Source organism: Indicator indicator, chromosome 1 (assembly GCF_027791375.1).
Source record: "Indicator indicator isolate 239-I01 chromosome 1, UM_Iind_1.1, whole genome shotgun sequence".
Taxonomy (NCBI): domain Eukaryota; kingdom Metazoa; phylum Chordata; class Aves; order Piciformes; family Indicatoridae; genus Indicator; species Indicator indicator.
Window position 1 is genome coordinate 14,764,852 of NC_072010.1, and position 24,028 is coordinate 14,788,879.

The 24,028-nt window shown below is 38.5% G+C and overlaps 1 protein-coding gene across 1 annotated transcript in view; it reads right to left on the minus strand.

Moving 5' to 3' along the window:
• Positions 1 to 15,056: 15,056 nt before the first annotated feature.
• TRPC6 (transient receptor potential cation channel subfamily C member 6) overlaps positions 15,057 to 24,028 on the minus strand; it is a 97,996-nt gene continuing 89,024 nt past the window's right edge. Inside the window, exons 9-12 of the mRNA XM_054381205.1 lie at positions 23,316 to 23,519; positions 17,881 to 17,964; positions 16,676 to 16,751; positions 15,057 to 15,208 (exon numbers count right to left, since the gene is read on the minus strand). Of these exons, the coding sequence (XP_054237180.1) occupies positions 15,057 to 15,208; positions 16,676 to 16,751; positions 17,881 to 17,964; positions 23,316 to 23,519 (516 nt within the window). The remainder of the gene's footprint in view (positions 15,209 to 16,675; positions 16,752 to 17,880; positions 17,965 to 23,315; positions 23,520 to 24,028) is intronic.

Below are 24,028 nucleotides of genomic sequence, written 5' to 3' on the forward strand. Positions count from 1 at the left end.
AGAAAACAAACCTCCCTCTTTCTGGCTTATGACTTCTTTGAACAGGTCCTGACAGGGATTGCTAGTGCAGCTGCCAGCAATTCCCTCATCCTAGCCCCAGCAAATATCTGGAGCATCAAAACTACAACAATGGAAAAAAACATTGAAGATAACTTTTTGGCCAGATGGTTGACTTGTAACAGTTTTTCACCTCATTATTTACTCCTGTTTTTGTGGTTCTTGCTTGTATTATTCCATTCCTATATGCTTCCTCTTGTGAGAGACATATGAAAGCGTCCAATAAAACTATCATTGGAGAAGTAAGAGACAGGATGGGAGAGCAAAACCAGCTACTGTTTCTCTCATACCAAGAAGAAACAGACACAGAAACATTAAGTCTCTGCAATTTGTGAAACTCTGGTAGTGCATGCAGGGGTTCCTCTGTGACTTCACCTTGAATTGAGTGTATCATCAAGGTATTTGCAGCTGGTATGAGGCACATCAGTACCTACAACTGCAGGGGCATTAGGTTTAGTTTTACCCTCTCTAGTTTGGAAATTTCAATTAACACAACTGTGGTAGCCAGTGTGACTCACAATGCTTGCCCATAGACAGGCTGGGGACACTACTCAAGGTTGGTGCCTGGTGCACCCCATTATTTTTGAAATGTATGTTTATTTCAGTGGGATTAGCACAAACCCCTAAATCTGATTTGTACCAGTGAGAGTTTATAATGTCGATATTGTCCAATGTGAGGTGAGAGGTCTGTGTCAAAGCTGGAAGCAAATTCAGCTTTCTCTCCACTGTGTCTTGCCAAGTAACCATAAGAGCATCTCTCTCTTTTATTTTTGCCTTTGCTGTCCTGTTAAATGCTGTACCTGAAAGGCATGTTGAATACAATCTCTGTTTGCCAGGTGAATTGAAAAAAACTCAAATATCTTAGAACTGAAATGTCTTTTCTGCTGGGCCTGTTCTCTCAGATCAGCCATTTCTCTTTGTTGTTTTTTTTTTTTTTCTGAAAATGAAGTGTTGAAACCATTTCTATAAAAACCACCACAGGTAGTTTAAGGCATAAATGCTTTTTTTTTATCCTGTGCTGGGAAGAGTTAACTCCATGCATGGCTTTTCCCTAAACACTGATAACTTTGAGGATAACTTACAGAATTTATTTGGGCAAGTCAAAGTGATGCTGTGGATGTCACTGGGAGCTGATTGAGAAATATTTTTTAAGACATTTTAAGAAGTTATAGGATCTGAGCTTCAGACCAGAAGGAAGCTGCTCCCACTTGACTTTTCAGTTGCAGTATGTCTAGCAGTTCTTTTAGAGTGAGCTGAATCTGTTACCTGTTTAGAACTCGAAGTACAGAAGCTGTGGCTACTTTTGAAAAGATCATGACAATTTTTCTGATAACTTCAACCATTTAATAGCCTGTGAGCCTCAGTTTTAAAATAATTTCCTACTAGGAAGAGACTGGAGATTTATTTTGCTATGGAATTTGGAATTTGGCCCTTCATTTGTGGTATATAGTGGTAAGTTGGAAAAAAAATGTTAGAATTCTGGGGATTTTGAGTTGTAACCTGTATTAATAGCACATGACTGTGGCTGAAGTCTGTACAGCAGTGACAGACCTGGTCTAGGAGTGCCAGAATCCTGTAAGCCAAATGTCTTGGTGACATTTAAGTCTAGAAGACAGATATATTTTGCCAAACCCTTTACTCACAGAAGACTGAATTTATAGTTCATTTAATTCATTCTAAAAGTGGAAAACACTGCCTTCTCCTGCATCTGGATTAACCCTAAAGTGAAAATTCTGCTACTTTGGTACTGATGACCATTGAGGAAAGTCCAGTGGTTTTTAGTCAGAGTATTATGCCCTAGATGTGAGTGCTCTGGACCTTGGATAAAGCATGTATGTTTATATAGAATAGTATGAATTTTGTAAACTGTCTTCATATAAATATAGATGCCTGTGCACATAAATAAATTACATTGTATAGATACGTATGTACAGAATTTTTTTATATATATATACATGTATATATATATATTTTTATATATATATATATATGCATATATATATATATATATTAATAAGGAAGTTTGGAAAACAAATGGATTTTTCCAAACAGGAAATTGGACTTACTGTATGACAGTGAAGTTTCTGGCCTTTCCTATACAGAAGCAACAGGAAATGGTGTTGGTCAAGAGGAGGGGGGGAAAAAAAAAGAGTTTTCTTCTAAAGAAGAAGATAAAGGAGAAACCTTCACTCTCCCATTTCAGCCTACCTTGTTCATTTTCAGGGAGAGAAAAAACCCCACAGTGTTTTTAGGGCCCCGGCAAGTTGTCACTCCAATCCTGTGCTTCTTATTTTCATGCTTTCTGAGGTCAAACTCCAGGAGTTTTATGTAAAAGTGTAGTGAGTGATAATGTGAATTAAAGTAATACTGTTTTTAATGAAAATATAATAATTATTTTTTCCCCTTTATATGCAATAAATAGGCCCAGAGAAATAAATTTTGATGTGGACCTCCAGAGTGCTTGGGAGCAGCTCATGTAGGAGCAACTGGAGCTCTGGAGCATAGAGGGTTGGTGGATTCCCACAGGCACAGTCTTACCTAATTGGGGATGCTATTTGGAGGTGAGGACACAGAGGCCCCTTCCTGATGTATTCCTATTCCAAAAGGTGCTGGTTTTGATGCTAGAAATCAGGTAGCCATATAAGCAGTAATGACAGAAGAGGCAGGTGACAGCACCACATCTAGGGCTAAACTCCAAGTAAATAGAACTTACTATTTCTTTTTAAAGTAGAAGGATACTTTTTCTCCTCCAACACTGGAAACCTATTGTCCCTTCTTTTGCTCATCACAAAGTACTGCCACTAAATACACACAGATCAGCTGTCTTTGGGTTAAAAGAGGCTACAGCCTTGCTATCTATAGCTGGAGGAGTGTAGGGAATGATTTAGTATTTTCTTAGTGAGCACCGATGTTGTGCAGAACATAAAACAATGAGATATTTGTCCTTTGATCTGCTTGATGTAGATTAAAGAAGTGCTTTTGTTTTGCCAAAACTCAGTTGGGCAAACTGATTCGATCTTTTATTTTGGTGGGAGGACATGTTCTTTATCACATGTTTGTTCCACACAATCCCCTTCCCATAGGACTTGGAAAGCAGCTGTGCAGATCTTTCAGACATCACTGCCTAGCTGTCCTTCCCCCCAAATTAGTAAGAACTAGAACATTTCCCAGCCACAAGTTGTTCTTTTGAGTCCTCCTTGGATCCCATATAATTTCACAGACCCTCTTCTCTGCAGCAAGGGAAGGAAGCAAATAGGCACAAGGTCATGTCACCTAATCCCTTTTCTGCAGAATAAGCCCCAGAGACTGATTGTAATTCAGCCTTCATGACCCTGCAAGGATTGGAGTTCTGCCAACTTCAAGAGAAGACACTAGACATCAGACTGATAAACATCAGTCACAAGGACAGTGAACATTATAATGAGATTTCATATTTATAAACGAGACAATGGGCAGTCAGTTAGCAAGTGTGGAATTGCATGGAGAGAAATATAAAAATACAGGCTGACAATGCTGCAGGTTTTTAGTGTCCACTATTGTAGTGTGACCTAAGAAAATACATCCAGGCCAAAATCATGCAGCCTGTTCATTGCTTTGTGTGATGCTTCAAGATGGTGGGACAGATGGCTGAAATGTTGGGCTTTTTTTATAGGTGAAACCAAGACAGCCTTTAGGCCATTCTGAAATGAGAGCCATTTGGTAGCCTGTAAACAGGGCTAACATGGAAGGGCCGAAAAAATGAGCTGAGGGTTATATTCTCATGTGTCTCTGCAAGCACAATCACTGTGAAGCCAGAGCAGTTGAGAACTGGGGTGAGGAGCACCAGCTGTGGTGTATATGCAGAGCTGGAAGGAGTTCCAGGCCTGGGAAGCACAGATTTGCTGCCTGCATCGGGGAGAGACCAGAGCTGCTTTCCATGAGCTGTGTTTGAACTCCAGGGCTGCTGGAAGACACCTGCTCTATTTTGGAAGCTTATATATGCCCAAAGAGGCCATTTACACAGGGGCATCTGTTAGAAACTCCTGATGCCATCCTTTTAAAGTGAGGAAAACACAGCACAAGTCCTGTGGCAAAGCTACAGCACTGGCTGGCTGTTTGAATCAGAAGATGTCTACATTAGTGGAGGAATAATGAATTAAAATAGAGATCACAGTATATCATCTTATTTTTTAAAAGTCTGAATAAGTGTATTACAACTCCAGAAACAAAGGAAAGAAGGAATCAAAATATATCTCATATTTACCTATAACCTATTATAGTTGATCCGTGGCAATTAAAATACAAAAAACCCGACTCCGTTGACCTTTTGCTGTAAATCCACAGTAGGTTCTCTGCCTCTTTCTCTCTCTCAGCTTTTCCCATCCTAAACAATCTCTGACTCCCACCTCTAGCCAGCTATTCCAAAACTGACAGCAAACATTGATGACCAAGGCTTCCATTTGGAGTCATGTTTCTAGAAACAGAATCATGTGAAAACAGGTGTAACAGCTTGAGCACCCATTCTGTCCTTGGAGAGTTAGGCTTAGGAGTGACAGCAGATGTATTTTAAAAGTTCCCATGTTCAGGGATTTAAAACATTTCTATTGAGTTATGTTTGAGATGTGATTTCTTTTATAAAGCTTTAGTTTGATGATACTATAAAGAGTTGCTATATTTCTGTAAAGACAACTCTCTAGGCAGTTTTTTAACTCTGGTGCATTAAACTATAATAATAATAATGTTTTATGCTACATAAAAATGTAACATTCTGCAGTCTCCAGCCTTCCCAAGTAGACATAAGCCCTTGTTTGTTTGCCTGTATTTGTGTGTCTGCCTGAGGTTTTTGCTTGGCTACTTGTTTGTTGGTTCTTTTACTTGGCTGGGAAAATAAAATAAACAAACTGGGCAACTGCTGCGTTTAAATGAGAGGGAAGTCATTAATCATAGATCTAGAAGATGTATAAAAAAATGAATCAATTTCCCAAAGCCACCAAGGGAAAAGTAAAATGTTGCAATCTCAGAGGATTTCTCGCATCTGTTCAATGACTGACCTACAAACACAATTTACAAATGTGGCTGGTCCAGGATCAGAAATAGTTGCTTTGGATAAATACAGCTAACACTGTCAGTCACTGAGGCTTGCAAATGCATATAAAGTTATCCATAATAATCAGATAATAGCTTGATTTTGATGGAAGCTCAAGAGATCTCTACTCTGGTGAGACCTCACCTGGAGTACGGTGTCCATCTCTGGGGCCATCAACACAAGAGAGACATGGACTTGGCTAGAGTGGGTCCAGAGGAGGGGCACAAAGACGATCAGGGTGCTGGAGCCTCTCTCCTATGAATACAGGCTGAAAGAATTGGGGCTGTTCAGCCTGGAGAAGAGAAGGCTCCTGGGAGACCTTATAGATGCTTTTCAATACCTGAAGGGGACCTACACAAAGGCTAGGGAAGGACTGTTTAGAAGGGCTTGTAGTGATAGGACAAGGGGCAATAGTTTTAAACTGGGGCAGGGTAGGTTTAGATTAGGCATAAGGAAGAAGTTCTTAACAATGAAACTGGTAAAATACTGGAACAGGTTAACCCAGAGATTTGGTTGAGGCCCTATCCTTGGAGACATTCAAGATCAGACTTGATGTGGCCCAGGGCACTGATCTGTTTGGAGGTGTGCCTGCTCACATGAGTAGCCTGTACCAGTGTGTGAGCATGATCAGTGGGAAAATCCCTACTATTGAACCCAGATTTACCCACCTGTAGTTTGTGTTCATTGCCCCTTATTCTCCTCATGTAATTGAAGTGCATAATTGTAAGTCTGAAACATTTTCCACAGCATTTGCTGTAGCCTTTGAGTCATTCCATTGTGTGCAATCACAGCTTCTCTTGACAGTCTGCTTTTTAGGAAACCTTGCATGGGGATCCCCATGGGACTGTGAAAATCAAATCAGAAAGTTTGGTATGTATGTGTGTCTATATATACTAGATATATACATGGGTGTGTATTAGCATGTATGTATGCACAGGTATAAAATAAAGGGTGTCAGTGTCAGTGTGAGCGTGTTATCCCACTGCTGCTCAGTGAGAGGAGGTGGCCGTTTGGAAGGATTGTGTGCAGTCACTCCATCACCTGCTTCTTAAGCAAAACCAGGGAATTACTGCCCCACTGTGGTGGATCGAAATCTTGCATGGGCCTCTAAAATGTCAAGTTCTGAATTCACTCAACTTTTTCGCACTTTCACTCTTAAAGCTTTGCATCATTGATGCAGATTCAGAGTTTTGGGTTACTTTGTACTTCAGTTTGCCTGAACCTCAAATAATGGGTTTGCTTTTTAATTAGGCAGCTGCAAATTTGTTGCGCTTCGCTTTTTGTTTTAAGAAACCATACACAAAAAGATACTGTAAATTAATATAAACTATTCAACACATTATTCATAACATTTGGTGGAAGTGATGTCTGTGTTTGTGATTTCCTACAGCTTGGTCAGTCAGTTACCTTGTGTTTGAGAGACCTCACAGAGGCACTAACACTAGTCATACCACATTTTTTCTTTTCTTTTCTTTTCTTTTCTTTTCTTTTCTTTTCTTTTCTTTTCTTTTCTTTTCTTTTCTTTTCTTTTCTTTTCTTTTCTTTTCTTTTCTTTTCTTTTCTTTTGTTTTCTTTTCTTTTCTTTTCTTCTTTTCTTTTCTTTTCTTTTCTTTTCTTTTCTTTTCTTTTCTTTTCTTTTCTTTTCTTTTCTTTTCTTTTCTTTTCTTTTCTTTTCTTTTCTTTTCTTTTCTTTTCTTTTCTTTTCTTTTCTTTTCTCTTTTCTTTTCTCTTTTCTTTTCCTTTTCTTTTTTCTTTTCTCTTTTCTTTTCTTTTCTTCTCTTTTGTCTTTTCTTTTCTTTTCTTTTCTTTTTTCTTTTCTTTTCTATTTTCTTTTCTCTTTTCTTTTCTTTTCTTTTTTCTCTTTGCTTTTTTCCTTGCTTTTCTTTTCTGCTTTGCTCTGCTCTACTCCTGGATAGAAAAGTGATGTCACAGGCCCACATCACCTAAAGCATGTGCACTGGCATGCTGTGCATCACTGCTGCCTTTCGATGCCTGTAATTCTTGCACCTGCATAATTGTTAAGGCCTCGTTGTACCCAATTCGTAGCATTTTAGGCCAATTAACTGTCCTGAGTGAGCCAAATGGAGTCAAGTAACCGTATTGTGACAGTACAACAGAGACCTCAGGTCAGGTAAACATTATATTAACATGTTAGGTCCATACACACAGTTTGGACTATTCTTGTACCTACTTTGAAAATAAATGCGGGCTCAGCCTATATGCCTGGCTTTCTCTTAATACTTTCATACAAATAATCTAAATGAGATTATCAGGGGCTGATGTGTTCTATTTACAACAATGCCCAGCCAGGACACACATTACATTCACCACTGCTGCAGCTTGTGGATGCAGGTAGAATATGAACCAGACTCTAAGGCATGAATTTTATAGGGGTGGAAATTGCTGAAGGGGGTTTAACTGTATTAGTTGTTTACAATCACTTGTAGTGCTAAGGGTAACTTCTCCCAGTAGTTTTAAAAACTTGTTTGTAATACTCAAGCCCTTTTACGCTGTACACAAGAAGAAATAAGATTGAGGACAGTGGTTCTGATTTCCAGAATTGACTTTGATCAGACAAAAGGGGCGAGATTTCTGGTTTTCCCCATGTACTGCATGAAGCAAGAAGGTTGTATTATAAGTGCTACTGAATCAATACTATTTCCTAACTGTATTTGTTAATTCAAGCCTCTGGCCACAGTATAATGAGCTATGTTGGCAAGGCCATGGAATTGCTGTAGGAAAATATTGTTTTCAAGCTCATTGTTACTTAGGAAAAGAGTAGATAAAGGAACAAGGAAATACAGTTGGGAAATAAAATTATTAAAATACTTCCTTTATTGGAAAGAGACTGATACTTCATGTATTCGTACTCAAGTTATTTACAGGGATGGACTTAACAGAAAATAGAGTTTAGTTGGACTCATATATACAGCGTAAGCACAACCAGAGAGCATGTAACTCACCTGAAATAGAGAAAATTTTATATTCTCCTAGGGTATGTCAAATCCTCTCTTTGATCCAGAGAGAAACTGTTTTTAATTTGGATAGCAGTACAAAAAGAATGTTGATGATGAATTGTGAATGGTTTCTTTGTCCACGTGTGGACATCCATGACCATGATTTTAGCAAAGGAATTCTGCTCTAAAGCAGATGGTGCTGGTGACCTGTGCTTGTTTTCACAACTAGGTGTGAGGCTATTATGACAATAGATGGGATCTTCCCAAGCAGAGGAGAGGAACAAGTATTTTTGAAAGCATGCTTTGCAGGCATATTTTAGATATCTAAACCTATGTCCTAGAATTTTCTGTGTGTTTTCAGAAACTGGAAAAGTAGCCTAGATGGCTTGCAGAATTATCTGTATTATGGATATCTAAACCAGAAGGGACAAAATCAGCAGACAGGTGAAACGTTCATGGATGGTTACAGGCAACCTTCAGACAGTAAAAGAACTGTAGGCTCTTTGGGAGTGATTTTCTCTTTATTTCCCCCATTCTGATACTGAGAAATCTTTCTTGGTCCAACGATGACTTAGTTTTAATAGTCTTGGTGGTACTACAGTCAATGATATCCTGTAGGATCAGAGAGAAGTCCCTGCTGAAGGGATGTAGCAAAGAAAAGTGTAAGGTCCACTTCAGAGGGAAGATAGAGCATTCTTAAATGATGCTGACAAATTTGAGCACAAGGTAGTTTCTAGGAGAATCATCTTTTGAAAACAGAAACACCATCTCAGAAGAGATCACACATTGCTCTATCACAGCCACTCAAAGTAGCCTTGAATCTTTTCCTACCAACCTGACTTGACAGCAACCTGAGATCGTGCCTTTTTTTTCTGTTCACCAGAAAGACTTGCTCATAATACATGTGTTTTTTAACCATTTCCTGGGTCAGTGATTTTTCTCCATTCAGAAGCAAGTATGGTTTTATGAGCCAGGTGCAAAGATTCAGTTTACCATGAGGAGATGGGGACCAAATAGCTGGGCTACAGACAAGACAGTCTCATTGAGCGTCTTAACTGGTATTTTTAGAACTGCAGTTTTGAAGACCAAGTCCCTAGCAATGCCTTTTGCTGTGAAGACACGAAACTCATGAAATCCCATGTCTTTTATTGAAATGGATTACACCACTGGAGTTCTGCTATAGTTAATCTGGAAGCAAGGAAATAATTTCCTTGAGAAAGAATTGACATTTTCGCTTTTATAAATTTTCCAGATTATTTAAGCATGTTTACATCAGTTAGCATCATTCACCTCTGGCACAAATGAAGTAGATAATGAATAGTGAGCTGAAGTGGCTTGACAAAAGTTGTGGGAAAATAAATTTATTTGTAGAAAACCATTCACTAGCTGAGAGAGTAGGTTTTGCCTACATCAAGAGGGTTTTGGACTGATCGTCATTTTATTTACACCCTTTTGGACAGACTGTGCAAACCTACCAAAATATACTCCTTATTGTTTGTAAAGCACAATGAAATAGCAAAATGGTAAAAAAGTGTTCATACATAAAAGTGTATTAAAATATTGCTATTAACATTGACTGCTTATCTGCTGAACTGTACTTTGCATACTATAAGATCTTTTTCAATTACTTTGATCAGAGGTCCATCAATTAAAGGAGCAAAAAGTAGATGTCAAGGAGCTGTATCACAGAATATTGAAAAGGTTAAAACAAAACCAGGTGCTACTAAAACATAGTTGCTTGGATGCAGGAAGCATTGAAAGATTGTGCCTTGTGGTCACAGGATCACAGGAGGTTAGGTGTTGGAAGGGACCCAAATAGATCATCAAGTCTAATCCCCCTGCCAGAGCAGGCCCCCCCGTCAGAGCCCTACTCCACTGTCACATTAAGGGGAGTGACAAGAACAGAAAGTAACAGAAGACTTGGGTTTTTCCACCAATGGAAGCAAGAAAACAAATGAAACATTTTGAGCTACTCAAGGTCATATACACCAGTGAAGGGCAGTGTGTCATACAGGATTCCTTGACCTTCTAAGTGCATGGAATTTAAGGTACGCTCCTCAGCCTCTTCTAACTTTGCTTTTGGTATGAGCTCCTGAAGTAGAAGTATTTTTCCAAACACAAACTTTTAAATTTATCAGTTCTATTTTCCAAAAGCCAAATTAAAATTTAAGCAGGAACATAAGTGCTTAGAAATTTCACACAAGGCATTTTCTAATGAATTTAAAGAAGTGCTAAATATTTACAAGAAAAATGAGAAATTTTCAACATAAAGATGATTTCTAATGTTCTGCAAATGAGTGCAGTTGCACATTATGAGCTCTGCACTGTATTAATTACAATGTTCAGCTACAAATTTGAAGCTTGAGGGAAATCCCTAAGAGGCAGATGCAAGATTTCACTGGACTAAACTTCATTTTGGGACACTGCAGTCATGAGAACATGTTCTTAGTAAATTACATGATACAGCTGCTATAGCTGAAGTGCTGCCAAGACCAAATTGTATATTGTAAACTTCAAAGACATAATATTGAAAATACATGATCACTACAACGTATTAAAACATGGGATATGAAATTCTCTTTATCACAAACCTCCTGGCTTATCAACAAGATTTTGGTTGCCATGTGCACAGTAAGTTACAGTTTTTCTAACATCTGGGGTAGATGCAGTTAATGGTATTTTCATTTGTGCCTACCCAGTTACACTAGGAAGGAAAAAATGTGGTGTTGCTTACAGTAAAGTAACCATCCTCATCCGTCATCCCTGGAGGATGGGCTGGATTCTTCTGAAGTCAGGTTAGACCTTGCCCCTTTCAATGAACCAACTCATGAGTTAAAGCACTTCATCACACAGATGAGCATTTGTAATGATTCAGTGTATTGCAGCGTTCATTTCTGCCAAGCTGGGGCTTCTCACACTTCATTATAATCACTGCTAACAGCTACAGTGGCTTCTTTAGAGTAACTGGAGAGAAATGTTCACTTCTACTACTCACCTGGAATACTTGTCTACTTTAAGATGAAGCAAAATCATACCTTTGACCATCCCCATCCACTCAAAGTCTAGAGGAGCTCTGATGCAGAAGTCTTTGTGGCTGACATTTAAAATCAGATGGACCTGTATATCTCAGTTCTAAACGCACCAGGATTCAAAGGCTTGATGTGGCAGGGCCATAGTATAGGGTGAAATACAGCGGATTTTAACCTGGTATATCTTTATCTATCTGTAAAATGCTAGCTCCTACTCAGGACCTGCTACTGCAAAACCATGAGTGTCTTAAGCTTGCCTTGCATTATCATTCTCTAATACCTGCAGTCCCCCATGATGTATAAAGTTTTTTTTGTAATAGTTAGGTGTGATTTGCTTTCATGTAGAACAGCAGGAGAAACCACTGGGCAAAGCTTTGTTGATTTGAGGATTTCCTTACTTCATTTCCTTCTGTTCAGAATTTCTTAAGCCCTCCTATATCTTTTGATGAAATATGTTTAAATGAACATAAAGGAGACTGTCTAAGAAATTCCGCTCACTATGCCTCATAAGTCAAGGTTAAGAAATATTCTGGGAAAAAAAATTATAAAGGCAATACTTCTTCACAGTAGGTCTAGTTCAGATGTTGAAGCTGCTGCAGAAACATTGCTGAGCACAAAAAATTAACAAGATTTAAAGAAACAATTAAGTAGATAGCACAACTATTTTTTATCTTAATAATTCACAAAAAATCTGGAAACTCTTCCTGATCAAAGTTATGTCAATTTTGTCTTATTAGCAACCAGGAAAACTATGTAGAATGCAAATTATATGTTACCTGCTACAGATGTTCTGAAATCTCTAGCATCAGTCACAGTTAGTCACAGCAGACAAAATACTTGACCTTGAGTCTAGTCAGTTATGAAAAGACCTTTGTTCCTTCTGTGAAACTTTTTTATACTGGTGTTGCTAGCACATTAAAATAGTTTACCATATTTGTCTTGCAGCTCTCTTCCAAGGAATAGCAGCCAAAGGTTCCCAGTGAAGGAGCAATGTGTTCATACAATGCATCACAAAGGTATTTTGAGTCTGATACATTTAATTTTTTTATCAGAATAATATATTTGGTGTTGTGCTCGTTTTAAATACTACATTGCTTGTCACACTACATTTGGCAATAGACCTCTTCAAATATATTTAACAAATTGTTCCATGAGTAAGAGCTACATATAAAATTATCTTCATTGAATTAAAAAAATCTATATGTGTTTTCTTCATGAAATACAGTATATACATTACGATCATATAGATAAGTCAGAATATGGGCATAAACAAATTCACAGTGTCCGTTCTACCTCTGTAATAAAAATCTTCACTTTAAAAGTGCCTGGATCATACACTCTGTTCAGGTATTTCCTTACAGCAGGGTTAGGGAGATCACAGGCTTTACCATCACCTAGCACGAGATCGCAGATACAAACTGTACATTACAGTGACCAAAAAGAAAGAATTTTGATTACTGAAGGTGACCTTTGACTGCCTTGTTGCCTCGAGTTCAGAACAACAGATTTTTCGAAAAGACTGTCTAAGGTGGACATGCTCTGCTTTGAGCAGTACAGCCTCTAACACAGGCATTCAATGGACCCCTAGTAAGTGCTCATTGAATCAGAAAACCAGGCACAAAATACTCAAGTAGGAGGTCAAATTCAATGGCCAGTTGTGGCTCAGGGAAATGGCCAGGAATCATCCATGAGTTGAAAGGCAGAAAAGTTACCTCGCTCTGCCCTCCAGCCTGAGATCACCCCAACTACCTTTGTTTTCCACACAATGGCTGATACAGAAACCAGAATCCTTCTGCCAAATACCAGCCAGCTGGGTCGTCTTGGAGTCTGCAGTATCCCCTGTTGACTACCACAGGACATAATACAGGTGATGAGGTGCACTTTGGTGATCAAAGGCAAGTTATGAAATTGTCCAGTCTGTAACTCATCAGGTTTGAGGCCTGCACACTGTGGTTTTTAATAAAAACTGCTCTACTGCCTTTGAAAATCTCACTTTCCTTCTCCTCCCAGAGAAGGAAGAAGCCTTAAAAGTTTCTAAACCCTGAGTTCATTGTGCCTGTGGCCCACAGGACATGGATCGTCTCACACGTTCCATTTGTGACTAAACTAACAGGGCAGGCAAAAGGCTGAACAGCTCCCCCAAACCATGACAAACACCTCTCAGGGCAGGCTGACCTCCACAGTAGCTTTCTGTTGCTCTCCAGGCAGGACACAGCCCCTACCTCCACCTGTTTTTCACAAGATTTCAAAACTCATTCTAATATACTTTTTAAAAATTGATTTAACTAATTATTGGGGTTTTTTTAAAAGGACTATTAGTAAATGCAGCTAGTAACTAATCTAAACCCACTAAAATAATAACCTCCAGCCTAAAAGAGACAGGCAAAAACATTCTGATACATTCCACAATAAGTTTGTTTCACAAAGCTAATTTAAAAGCAATTACTGACAAACCATTTTCAGCTTTGTTGCCTAAACATTCAAGGCTTTTACAGGTGTGCTACACATTTTGATGTTTCTGTAAATTTTTCACAGCCCTTTCGCTAATTTCAACCAAGCTTAAAGAGGAGCAGAAATCTCCAAACAGGGATTTTTTACAGTCTCAAGAACTGGTGACAGAAGTGAGAAACCCAAATTACTGTAGCAACAGAGGAAAAAGAGGGAATTTAGCCTGCATCTATCCGAAGAGACAGAAACCAGCTGACTGTCCTGCATGGATACATTTCATGGCCAGTAACACAACTATCATCCAAACATGGACATTTCTTGTCCAGTTCAAAACAAGAAGACATAGAAGTATTATTGTGGTGGGCAAGGTGGAAACATTGGAGGCTTCTGCTGATAACATGGACTGAAGATTTTTCATTGGAGGAGTCCTAGGGAATGCAGCACAAGAGCCAAGCTTTGTCCAGTGGAAAAAAAGGATGTGGGATACAAATCCATAGAAGGTGAGAATTCATTAATTTTTGGAACATGTTTTGTTTGCTGAATAAACTTTCATGCTGGTTTAACTGTGAAAAAACATGGTACCCAATGTATGATGTTCCCAGAATTCAGAGAGAGGTCTTGCACCTGATGTTTTAGTATCTTTCACATTAAAAAAACATGTTACTGGCTTTACACTCAGACCTCTAACCTGCAGTTTGGGAGTTTATTTCAAGACATAAAAGATGGAGAATTTGGGAACTTTGGAACAGATTAGAAATTAAGGGGTTAAATATGTTTTCTTCATGCCTCAGCAAGAGCTTTCCAATAAACTTGGTGAAAAATATTTCTTCCTTAATGAACTAACTCACTAACTCCTATTTGAACCTAGCTTTCAGGATAGTTCAGTGGTAATAGGGTCAAGTAGAGAGAACTGTAACACAGTGCTCCAGGTATTATGATGCCTACCTCTTCAAGGAAACATTCAAATAAACTAATATCCTGCACATTTTTAAGAAAGGCAGTTAACTTGCTGCTTGCCTTTTTTTTTTTTTTTGCTAGTTGGGAGGGCTTGTAAAGTTGAATAGCTTTCAATATAAATATGTAAAAGTCTAGAATTTTCCTCTTTTTTCTTCACTAAAATATATGTAACACTGTCTATAAAAGGAAATTTTCAAAAATAATCAGTTAATATAGGAAACTTTTAGATTTATAACTTTAATCTTTCATGAATGGGCTTATCAAGATTCCACTGGAATTCTAAAAGAGGTAAATTAAATATTAAAATGATCTCAGATTAACTCTTCTTCAGCAGGTAAAAAAAAGATAAGTATTTTCACTCAGGTGGTGTCTCCTCCCTACTGTCTGTAGACCCAGAGGATCTGCCACTGTGGTTTTTCAATAAAGAACTAGAATGATTTACTTTCTGAATCTGCTGTAGAAATGTGAGCTAGACTTAAGAAAAACAGAAATATGGCTTTAAGTGGGTTGTTAACAATCTATGGCATTTCTTAAACATTTGGGTTATCTCTTGCTTTCCTCTTCCTTAGTGTCAATTGACAGTTTTTCACCAAGTTTCCTGATAAGTTCTGCAAGATCTTCAGAATTTTGAGACTTTTCCTCAAGGAGCTCATACCGAAGACTTGAGATGTCCTGTTTAATTTCCTTCAGCTCACCTGTAACAGACACCACAAGATCACACAATTAAGAAATGAAGGAAAAAACAAGTATCTCACAGTTTTCATGGGTTTTCTCAGGATTTCTTTGTTGAAACAGAAAAAGCAGATGTTCACCCACAAGTGAAGAGAGGCTTAGGGATAAGAATATGAAGATGCAGTTAGGAACTGAACAAATCTAAAGGCAAAAGTGAGAGAGATCAGATGAGTTCACAAAACTCAAATGATTTGTTATATGGCTGCTGCTGTTCTGCTGCAAGAGAAATCACAGAACTGTTTAGGTTGGAAAAGACCTTTATGATCATCAAGTCCAACTGTTAACCTAACACTGGCAAGTTCACCAATAAATCATGTCACTAAGCACCACATCAACACAGCTTTTAATTCCTCCAGGGATGATGACTCAACCACTTCCCTGGGCAGCTTGTTCCAATGCCTGATAACCCTTTTGGTGAAGAAATTTTTCCTAATATCCAATCTAAACCTTCCCTGGCACAACCTGTGGCTGTTTCCTCTCATCCTATCACTTGTTACCTTGTGAAGAGATTGACACCCACTTTACTACAATCTCTTTTCAGGTAGCTGTAGAGAGCAATAAGGTCTCCCACTAGACTCCTTTTCTTCAGGATAAACAACCCCAGTACCCTCAGCCACTCATAAGACTTTTTCTCTAGACACTCCCCCAGCTTTCCTCCTCTTTGGACACACTCCAGCATTTCAATGTCTTTCTAGTAGAGAGAGGCCCCAAGCTGGCCATTATTCAAAATGCAGCCTCACCAGTGCCATACAAGGGGGCAATCACTTCCCTAGTCCTGCTTTGTCACGCAATTTGATACAAGCCAGGATTCTGTTTGCCTTCTTGGCCACCTGGGCACATTGCCAGCTTATATTCAACAGGCTGCTGGCCAACACTCCCAGCTCCATTTCTGCAGGCATGCACATCAGGGGTGTCTGAGTTCTCCTGGCCAGCAACAAGGCCGCTCACTGTCCATAAGAGAGCAGTCCTCTCCTTTTCCTACTGCACTGTCTTTCCATCATCAGAGCATTTTTATGAAGCATATTCATTAGCTGTTTGCAGCTAAAAAAGTTACACGCACAAAAAAAGTTTGAAGCATGTGTATCTCCATGTATGAATCTCAAAGAACACTGGAAAATTCATCCACCAGTACCCTAAACCAGCTGCTGCATTAAATGCAGCCTCACCATAGGACATACATGGGCACTGCTAGAAGCAGCAACACTTTTCACAAGGAGTCATCAATTCAGTGATATTTTCAGGTGGGAGAGCAGAAAGTCACATCTCTTCTTTAACTGAAATTCATGTTAATTTTACATCTTGCACTTTGGAACTTATCAAGTGGATTATGTATTATGGAAACATTTCTCAAGTGGCACATGTAACCACTTCCATTAGTTTATTTTGATTCTCTGGTTAGAGATAAACACAGAATTCATCAACACACTTACCTTCATTGACTTCATCACTTTCTTTATCTATCTGAGCTTTCAGTACATATCTTTTAATGAGGCGCTTCATTATTTTCTGCAGACAAGAAAGAAAGGTAAAAAGAGTCTTCTTAGTTGGACTTAGCTAGACATTTCAAAACATGAGATCTGTTACCTTCTGTTGCATTCAGACATTTTAGAATAGGGCTTACCAGGTTAAAGGAAAGTAATGTAAAAATCTCTGCTTTCATCTACAGTGGATATTCAAACTGTATTACCCTGTGCATACATCTACATGAAGGTTAGAAAACTAAACACATCTTACAAATGTTATCATTCACAAAGATCAGCCTAATACTGGAGTTTATGAGAATGATTAATACAGTTACAGCTTTGATCTGCATGTAGGTGAAATGATCTAACCTTTATTGCTACCATGAGTTGATAATGACCCTGATTAGCAGTGCTAATTGCTAAGCCCTTTTGCAACCAGTTTATTTTAATCTTATATCATATTTGAATATATTTATATTACACTTGTATAGGAAGAGTGGAGTTAGCTTGCCCAAGAGGAAACACTTTTTTCTGTCTTATGTGTTCTGTACCCTTTTGCATTCAGAAGATCTTGCTTTATTCCCCAACCAGCTCTTGCTTCTTCCTTTCCACCTGCTCCGTAGTATTACAGGAAGGAAAGGAGCAGCCTCTGAACAAACTAGCTGAGCTGTAGGTGGATCATGCTGGATCTCTTTATACTGAACTGCACAGGGGCTCATTGAAGTTGTTTGTATTGGCAGCATAAAGACTGAAAAATATTTTCAGTGCTTCAGTTATCATATCATATTCAGTTATCATATCATATCAGTTATTTATAGATGTGGCACTGTAACCTGATCTGGTTCAGCAAATGGAACAGGAAGATTTTGTTTAGGTTTTTTTGTTTTGGTTTGGTTTGGTTTGGTTTTCTTAATTTGCACTGTGCAATTAAATTAAAACATTATTTCATGCACTTTAAAATACTGTACTACAAGGGCAGCATTTAAGATACAATGAGGAGAGAAAAAACACTCTCAGATTGCATTGCAAATACCTAAATCATTACACTTATTTTTGATATACACAAGGTCTGTATTCCCAGTTCATGCTCTTTAACATGAATTCAAAACCATCATCACACTGTCAGTCTGTCAGATCTACTACTTCTTGATTTTAAAATAAACTGGTTTTACCTGGTATTGCCTCGGAGGATTGTTTAAACTGTTTAAGTGGATTTCATCTGAGCTTCTTATACTTGATTGCTTCCTTTGACCAAGCTGAAATGGAAACATTTTTTATAGTACAAAAAAAATAGAAAAACAATATGGTTAAATTACCTCATGTATGTGTCATATGACAGAATATTAACTGTTAAGGTCAATTTGGGGAGTATTAAATTACTTTGGTAAACTCCTTGTACCTGAACAGAATTTAGTTGTGAGTTGAAACAAACACTTTCAGACTGTGATGTAGGAAACTGAGAACTAAGAGGTTTTCTCCCTTTGTTTCTTATCTGCTCCTACCATGCCCAAGAGACCAGAGCAGAGCAGCCATCACTTTCCCTTGCTCCTTAGGTGCACAGAAGGGGAATCCACATCAGGAGGGAGGCAGCACTGATGCAGCACAACTTTGTAGGCAATGGATGAAGGAGAGTCAGGGCAGCATGTGGGAGAAGTCAAGAAACAAGGAGAGGAGGCACACCATGGATGCATTTTGCAGGTTTCATTACAGATTTACATCTTTGAGAAGGTCTAGAGCATCACAAAATTGTGAACTGAGACTCAAGATGAATGAGGATGCTGTAAGAGTGGACAGCAAATGTCAAAGCAAAATGAATGATATTAACTTATATTAATAATGGAGCCAGTTCAGTGAGTAGTAGTGCAAGACATAAAAAGTGAAATAAAATTCATTGTTGATTCAGACTCACTAAAAAGTCAGTTCTCTCTCTTCTAAAACATGGGGCTATTATTGCAATGTCTCACATCCTGTGGGATTGTGTTGCACTTCCAGTGAAGGTCTCCATGTGAAGTTCTTACATGTGTCTTAATGCACTGAGCACCTACAGATAAGCAAACTGGGGCACTTTGAATCCCGGAGTGGTATGTGGGATATGATGGGATATAGTTTAGCAGGGAGGTAAACAGGGGAAGTTTAGATGCTTATACAGCTGTACAGGTATGTCACATATCAAAGGAGCCCACAACACAATGCCTGATGTTAATAAAAGCTAAAATTTTCAGGAGCCCTTTTTCCTGCAGTGGAAGTCATTATAACTACTTGAGGTATAACAAGGGCTTCCCATGGTTGAACTTCAATAATAAATGGAAATAGGAATATGGAGTATGTGATAAATATTCACCTGATGTCAATCAGAAAGTGCTAAAAACATCTCAGCAGTGAGCTTTACAGGGGTTTCATTCTGACAGACATATACTAAAACCAAGGCTAGAACGAAAAAGCTAGGACTTGTAGAGATGTAAAAAAGCTGAATGAGGCACTAGATTCAGCTCTTTAGCCAGCAATGAGCACATCAATTAAAATTTCCAGTTCTCCCTCTAGTTCTCAGTTCTGCTGCAGAGCTTGCTCCTTAAAAATCTAATAGATTTGTAGAATTTCAAATAGCTTTCTATCCACCTAAAGAGTAGCAAGTAAGTCTTCATGAATCTGCAAACAGGGAATTGACACATGACTCTGTAATCACTATGCCTTTCAGGATTATAGAACTAATAATAATTTCTGGAGTCTCACTTCTACTGCTTTTTCATTTCCTGATATTTTTTGTTTGTTTGTTTGTTTGTTTGTTTTTAAATAAATCAGTAAAATTAGGTGAAGGCTATGCTTCCTCTGCAGTGGGCAGAGGAAGTCACCCTGGCCAAAGCTGCTCTAGAGTGTGACGTGGGCTTCAGCTGGTTTCCCAGCCTTCTGGATCTCTGACTTTGTCTACAGCTGTGATATGATTCATGATCCTGTTACTTACCAGCTTACATATAATCTACAAATGCATTAATTTAAAAAAAAAAATATTTATTTCAGATGTAATCTCTTATGCTGGCTACCAGTTTTAAATTTATGTTAGACTGGTTCACTTCAAAAGTTAGTCTAAAGCAACTACAAACTTGATTTTTACTTGAAATAGCAAAATTGGTAGTATGTGGTGAAATGAGCTAAGGGGCACTGCAAGCTTATAAAACCAGAAACTCTGTAACATCTTTATCTGACCTCTGACACTCCATCACTCTGCCTTTTTTTGAATAGAATAAAGTTGTTTTAATTAGATGGAGACCACCTTGCAAGTGGGCAGGTAAATCGAAAGTATGTAACTTTTATCATACGTGCAGCAATCACAGGACAGAGCATCTGTTGCACATTGCTGAATGACCACTTGGTGGCAGAGATTGCCAAGATTTCATTATCATTTAGTTTTTTTACTCAACATTTTAAAATTCTCTCCTATGTTGTTGGGTTTTTTTCCCCCTCTCACAGAAGTTACTCCTGAATACAGCCTGTCACTCTAATGACTGAACTAGAAAACTAGATTTCATTTTTTTTTAATTAGTATCTATTGACAACATGCACACAAGTAACTGGAGAAAAACAAACCCAAGGAATTTAAATAAAACAATAATAAAAACCACAGCAAAGAGAATGTTTTGTGAGAGAAGAAACAGCATACACAGATCATTGCTCTTAGAAAACACCTTTGAATTTGCTTCTCATTTCATCATTCTCCAGTTTTACTTAAAATTCAAAGCAGTCAGAATAGTAATGCAATGACTACAGCTGTTTTGGGTAGCACTTTGTCAGTATCTTAAATCTCTATTTTCAGGAGCAGCTGATGGTTTGGAATACCAGCAAATTGCATGGATTTGGACCAGAACAAAGGGTTTCCAGAAAATGTCTCTGTCTGCACTCCTATAGCCAGAGGTCTCTTTGTGAAAATTTCAGAAGCACTGTTTTATACCAAGAAAGTAAATTACAACATTTTTTAAAATTATTTGAGTGAGAATTTAATGATATTTCAATAACTAGTTGTTAATTATTTCTATTCTCAAAGCCCACATTTTAAGAAAAAGACTTAAATATATCGTATAGCACTACGGGTTCTTAGCTCAGGAAGAGGAACAAGTTCTGTGACTCTCAAATCACAAACTTTCTCATTTGCAAGACAATTTTTTTTTTTTCAATTTAGAATAACACTCAAAACTAAGTTTATTTAAAACTCTCCTTTTTCTTCAATCATTTCTTGGTTCTTTTGGCTTGAGTTTCTTGTTCACTTGATACTTGATACACACCAATTCTAGCATGAAACAGAAGACATCTTTGGTGTTTACTCAACACCCTGAAAGAAAACATCTTCATGGCCTTTATTGTTATATGTAGACATGTCTCAAGAAATTTTCTGTTGTGCCACACTTTGAATACAGCTATGGAAATCACTCACTCTTTAGCACTGATGGCATCTGGCTTCATTTTCTGCCAACAGTAATCAGGACAGAGCTGGCTTTAGGGACAGAATCGCCTCCCTTCTGATCCTAATTCTTGTCTTTACACTCAACTGTCGCTTCTGCATTGAGAAGACACAGGCTCTGAAGAAGTCAGACCCCCAGGATGGGACTGAATCAATAACCTCAAGCATGTGTTAACATTTCTTGATATTGCAATACAGTGCCTTCTATCAGTAAACTTAGTATCCTCTCAAGTAGGATTTGCATCAGTTTGACAACTAGACCGGTCTGGGGACAGTATCTTTCAGCAGCCCTACTTTGGGAAGAAAACTATTTGAGGGAACAACCAATTCCTGAATTGATATCAGTGTCCCTGCCACAGCAACCACGCCTCAGGTCTGGTCTTGCCAATCTTTTTCTTATCTTTGCACAGCTCATTGTCTTCATAGTATCTCCTCGTACTGTTCCTTGCTCAGCAGCCACAACAGCACCAATGTGCTCAGCACAGAATGAGTCAAAAGTCAAAACCTGAAAGCCTGAGAATGCCTTTGAGAAGGTGCCTTAAAACAGTCTCAACAAGGACAAATCATCAACAGTGGGTCAAAATGTGGCACAAAACCATTTTAATTACTCTCGACAAGTGTGAAGGATGGTGACATCTGACAGAGCCAGACAAAGTCCGCTTCACACTATGTGGCAGTCTGAAAAATAAACAAAAGACAATTGTCTGGCAGTATCAGTTACTCTGCTGGAAAAGCCATTGAATGAATAGATATGGCTCAGCTGCTTTATGTTTTTATATGTACAAAAAAAAAATATTTGATTTGCAGTTTAATAACTTCTTTGGCTGAACAGTAAGCACATTTCCTTTAGCACTGGTTATCCTACAATCAGCTCTGAGTGGAAAGCATTAATATATGAAGACTAAAAAGGAATTCAGGGTTAGGAAAATAAATGTGATAAACGATGGCTGCATCCTTACAGCTGACTGTCGAGGTAGTTCTCTAAGAACAGACACAACTGTTACTGTTTTACCCAGAATGCACACCAATGACATCCCGGGAGGCATTAAGAAAAGTGTGTCCATCAGGTCTAGAGAGGTTCTCCTCCCCCTCTACCCTGGTAAGAACACACCTGGAATTCTGCGTCCAGTTTTGGGCTCCTCAATTCAAGAGAGAGAGGGATCTGCTGGAGAGAATCCAATGGAGAGCCACGAGAATGATTGTGGGGCCTGAACATCTCTCCTATGAAGGTAGACTGAGAACCCTGAGGCAGTTTAGTTTTGAGAAGAGAGGGCTGAGAGGGGATCTTATCAATGTCTATAAATATCTAAGGAGTGGGTGTCAAGATAAAGATGCCAGCCCCTTTTCAGTGGTACCCAGCGATAGTAAGGACAAAAGGGAAGGAATAGTTCTTTCAACACAGGCTAGAGACTGACTGGCTGAGGAGCAGATCTGAAGAAAAGGACTTGGGGGATGGAGGGAACAGTGAGGAGGATGTTAAAAAACTGCAGCAAGGTTTGTTGAAGATCTCCAAGATGTTTAGGGCTCGAGCACTTGCCCTGTGAAGAGACACTAGGGTAATACGGGCTTGTTCAGCCTGAAGCAGAGATGGCATCAGGCATACCTAACAGCAGCCTCCACCACATGCAAGAAGGCCATTGAAGAACTGGAGCTGGGCTCTTCACAGCATTGCAGGACAGGAAAATTAGAGAAAATACTCAAATTCAAACAAGAGGTAGAAGTAACATTTTTTTCCCCCCCAGAATCACAGTCAGGTGGTGTTACATGCTGCCCAGAGAGGTTGTGCAGTCTCCATCCTTTGAGGTTTTAAAGACCGGACTAGCTGAAGCCCTGAGCAATCTGGCTTGACCTCAGAGTTGACCCTACTGTGACCAGGAGGTTGGACCAGAGACCTCCTGAAGTCCCTCCTGGTCTGAATTCTGTGACAAGAAATAGTAAGAACTGTAAATTTACAATGGTATTTTTTTTACTTAACTGATTACAGATATAGACAAATAGTTATATTAAAAAACAAAGTAAGAGTTTCAGCCTGTACATAGTGACAGACTTTTGTACGGTTTATGTTGGGAACTCATGAGAAAAACAGGTCAGCAACAAAAACGAAGTTAAAATTGGTTTTATCTTTAAAATTAGCAGTCAGTATACACATAAAATTACCGTATTCATCTCTGCATCTTCCTGAAAGCTTTTCTTTTGGCACAGAAATGGTTTTAAAATACATTTTTTGATTTTGAGTAGGAGATACAGCAAAGATTTTGGGCTTGGCACTAAGTTGAAGGGTACTGGGAGAGTTCTCCCTTCTTCAAAGTAAGAAAACCAAAGTTTAGCCCTTGCAAATTTCCATTCTACATCAGCATCATCCTGTAAAAGAGAAATATGGTTGTTAATACACTGTTAATACCACCATGAATACTGAAGCTGCTGTAGCTAAACTTTTTGCGTATTGTGAATGTAACTGGCTGAAGTTAATCTCAAACACAACTTGCTTATAACCTCTGAAACCTAAATTTCAGTGAATGGAACCCTTCTTATTAATCCATTTAAAATCATGCAATTAACAGAAGAAAAAAGTGGATTTGATTTAAACATGGTTAGTCCAGAGTGAGTGCTAATAGTTTGCAATACAGGATCACAAAAACAGACCTCCTTGTAAATCCACTGCTAAGAATAAAAGCTCTAACTTGAAAGCACAGAATATCATGCCCAAGTTAAAGTTTCATGGCAGCACTTGAACTCATCCATTAGGGCTTGACTTGCTGGGGACAATGTCATGCTCAGTAAATAAAAAGGAAAAATCCTGTATTAATGTATTAAAAATGTACAACTCTCAATGAGATTATGAGTTGTGATTTCTTATTAGACTCTTCTGT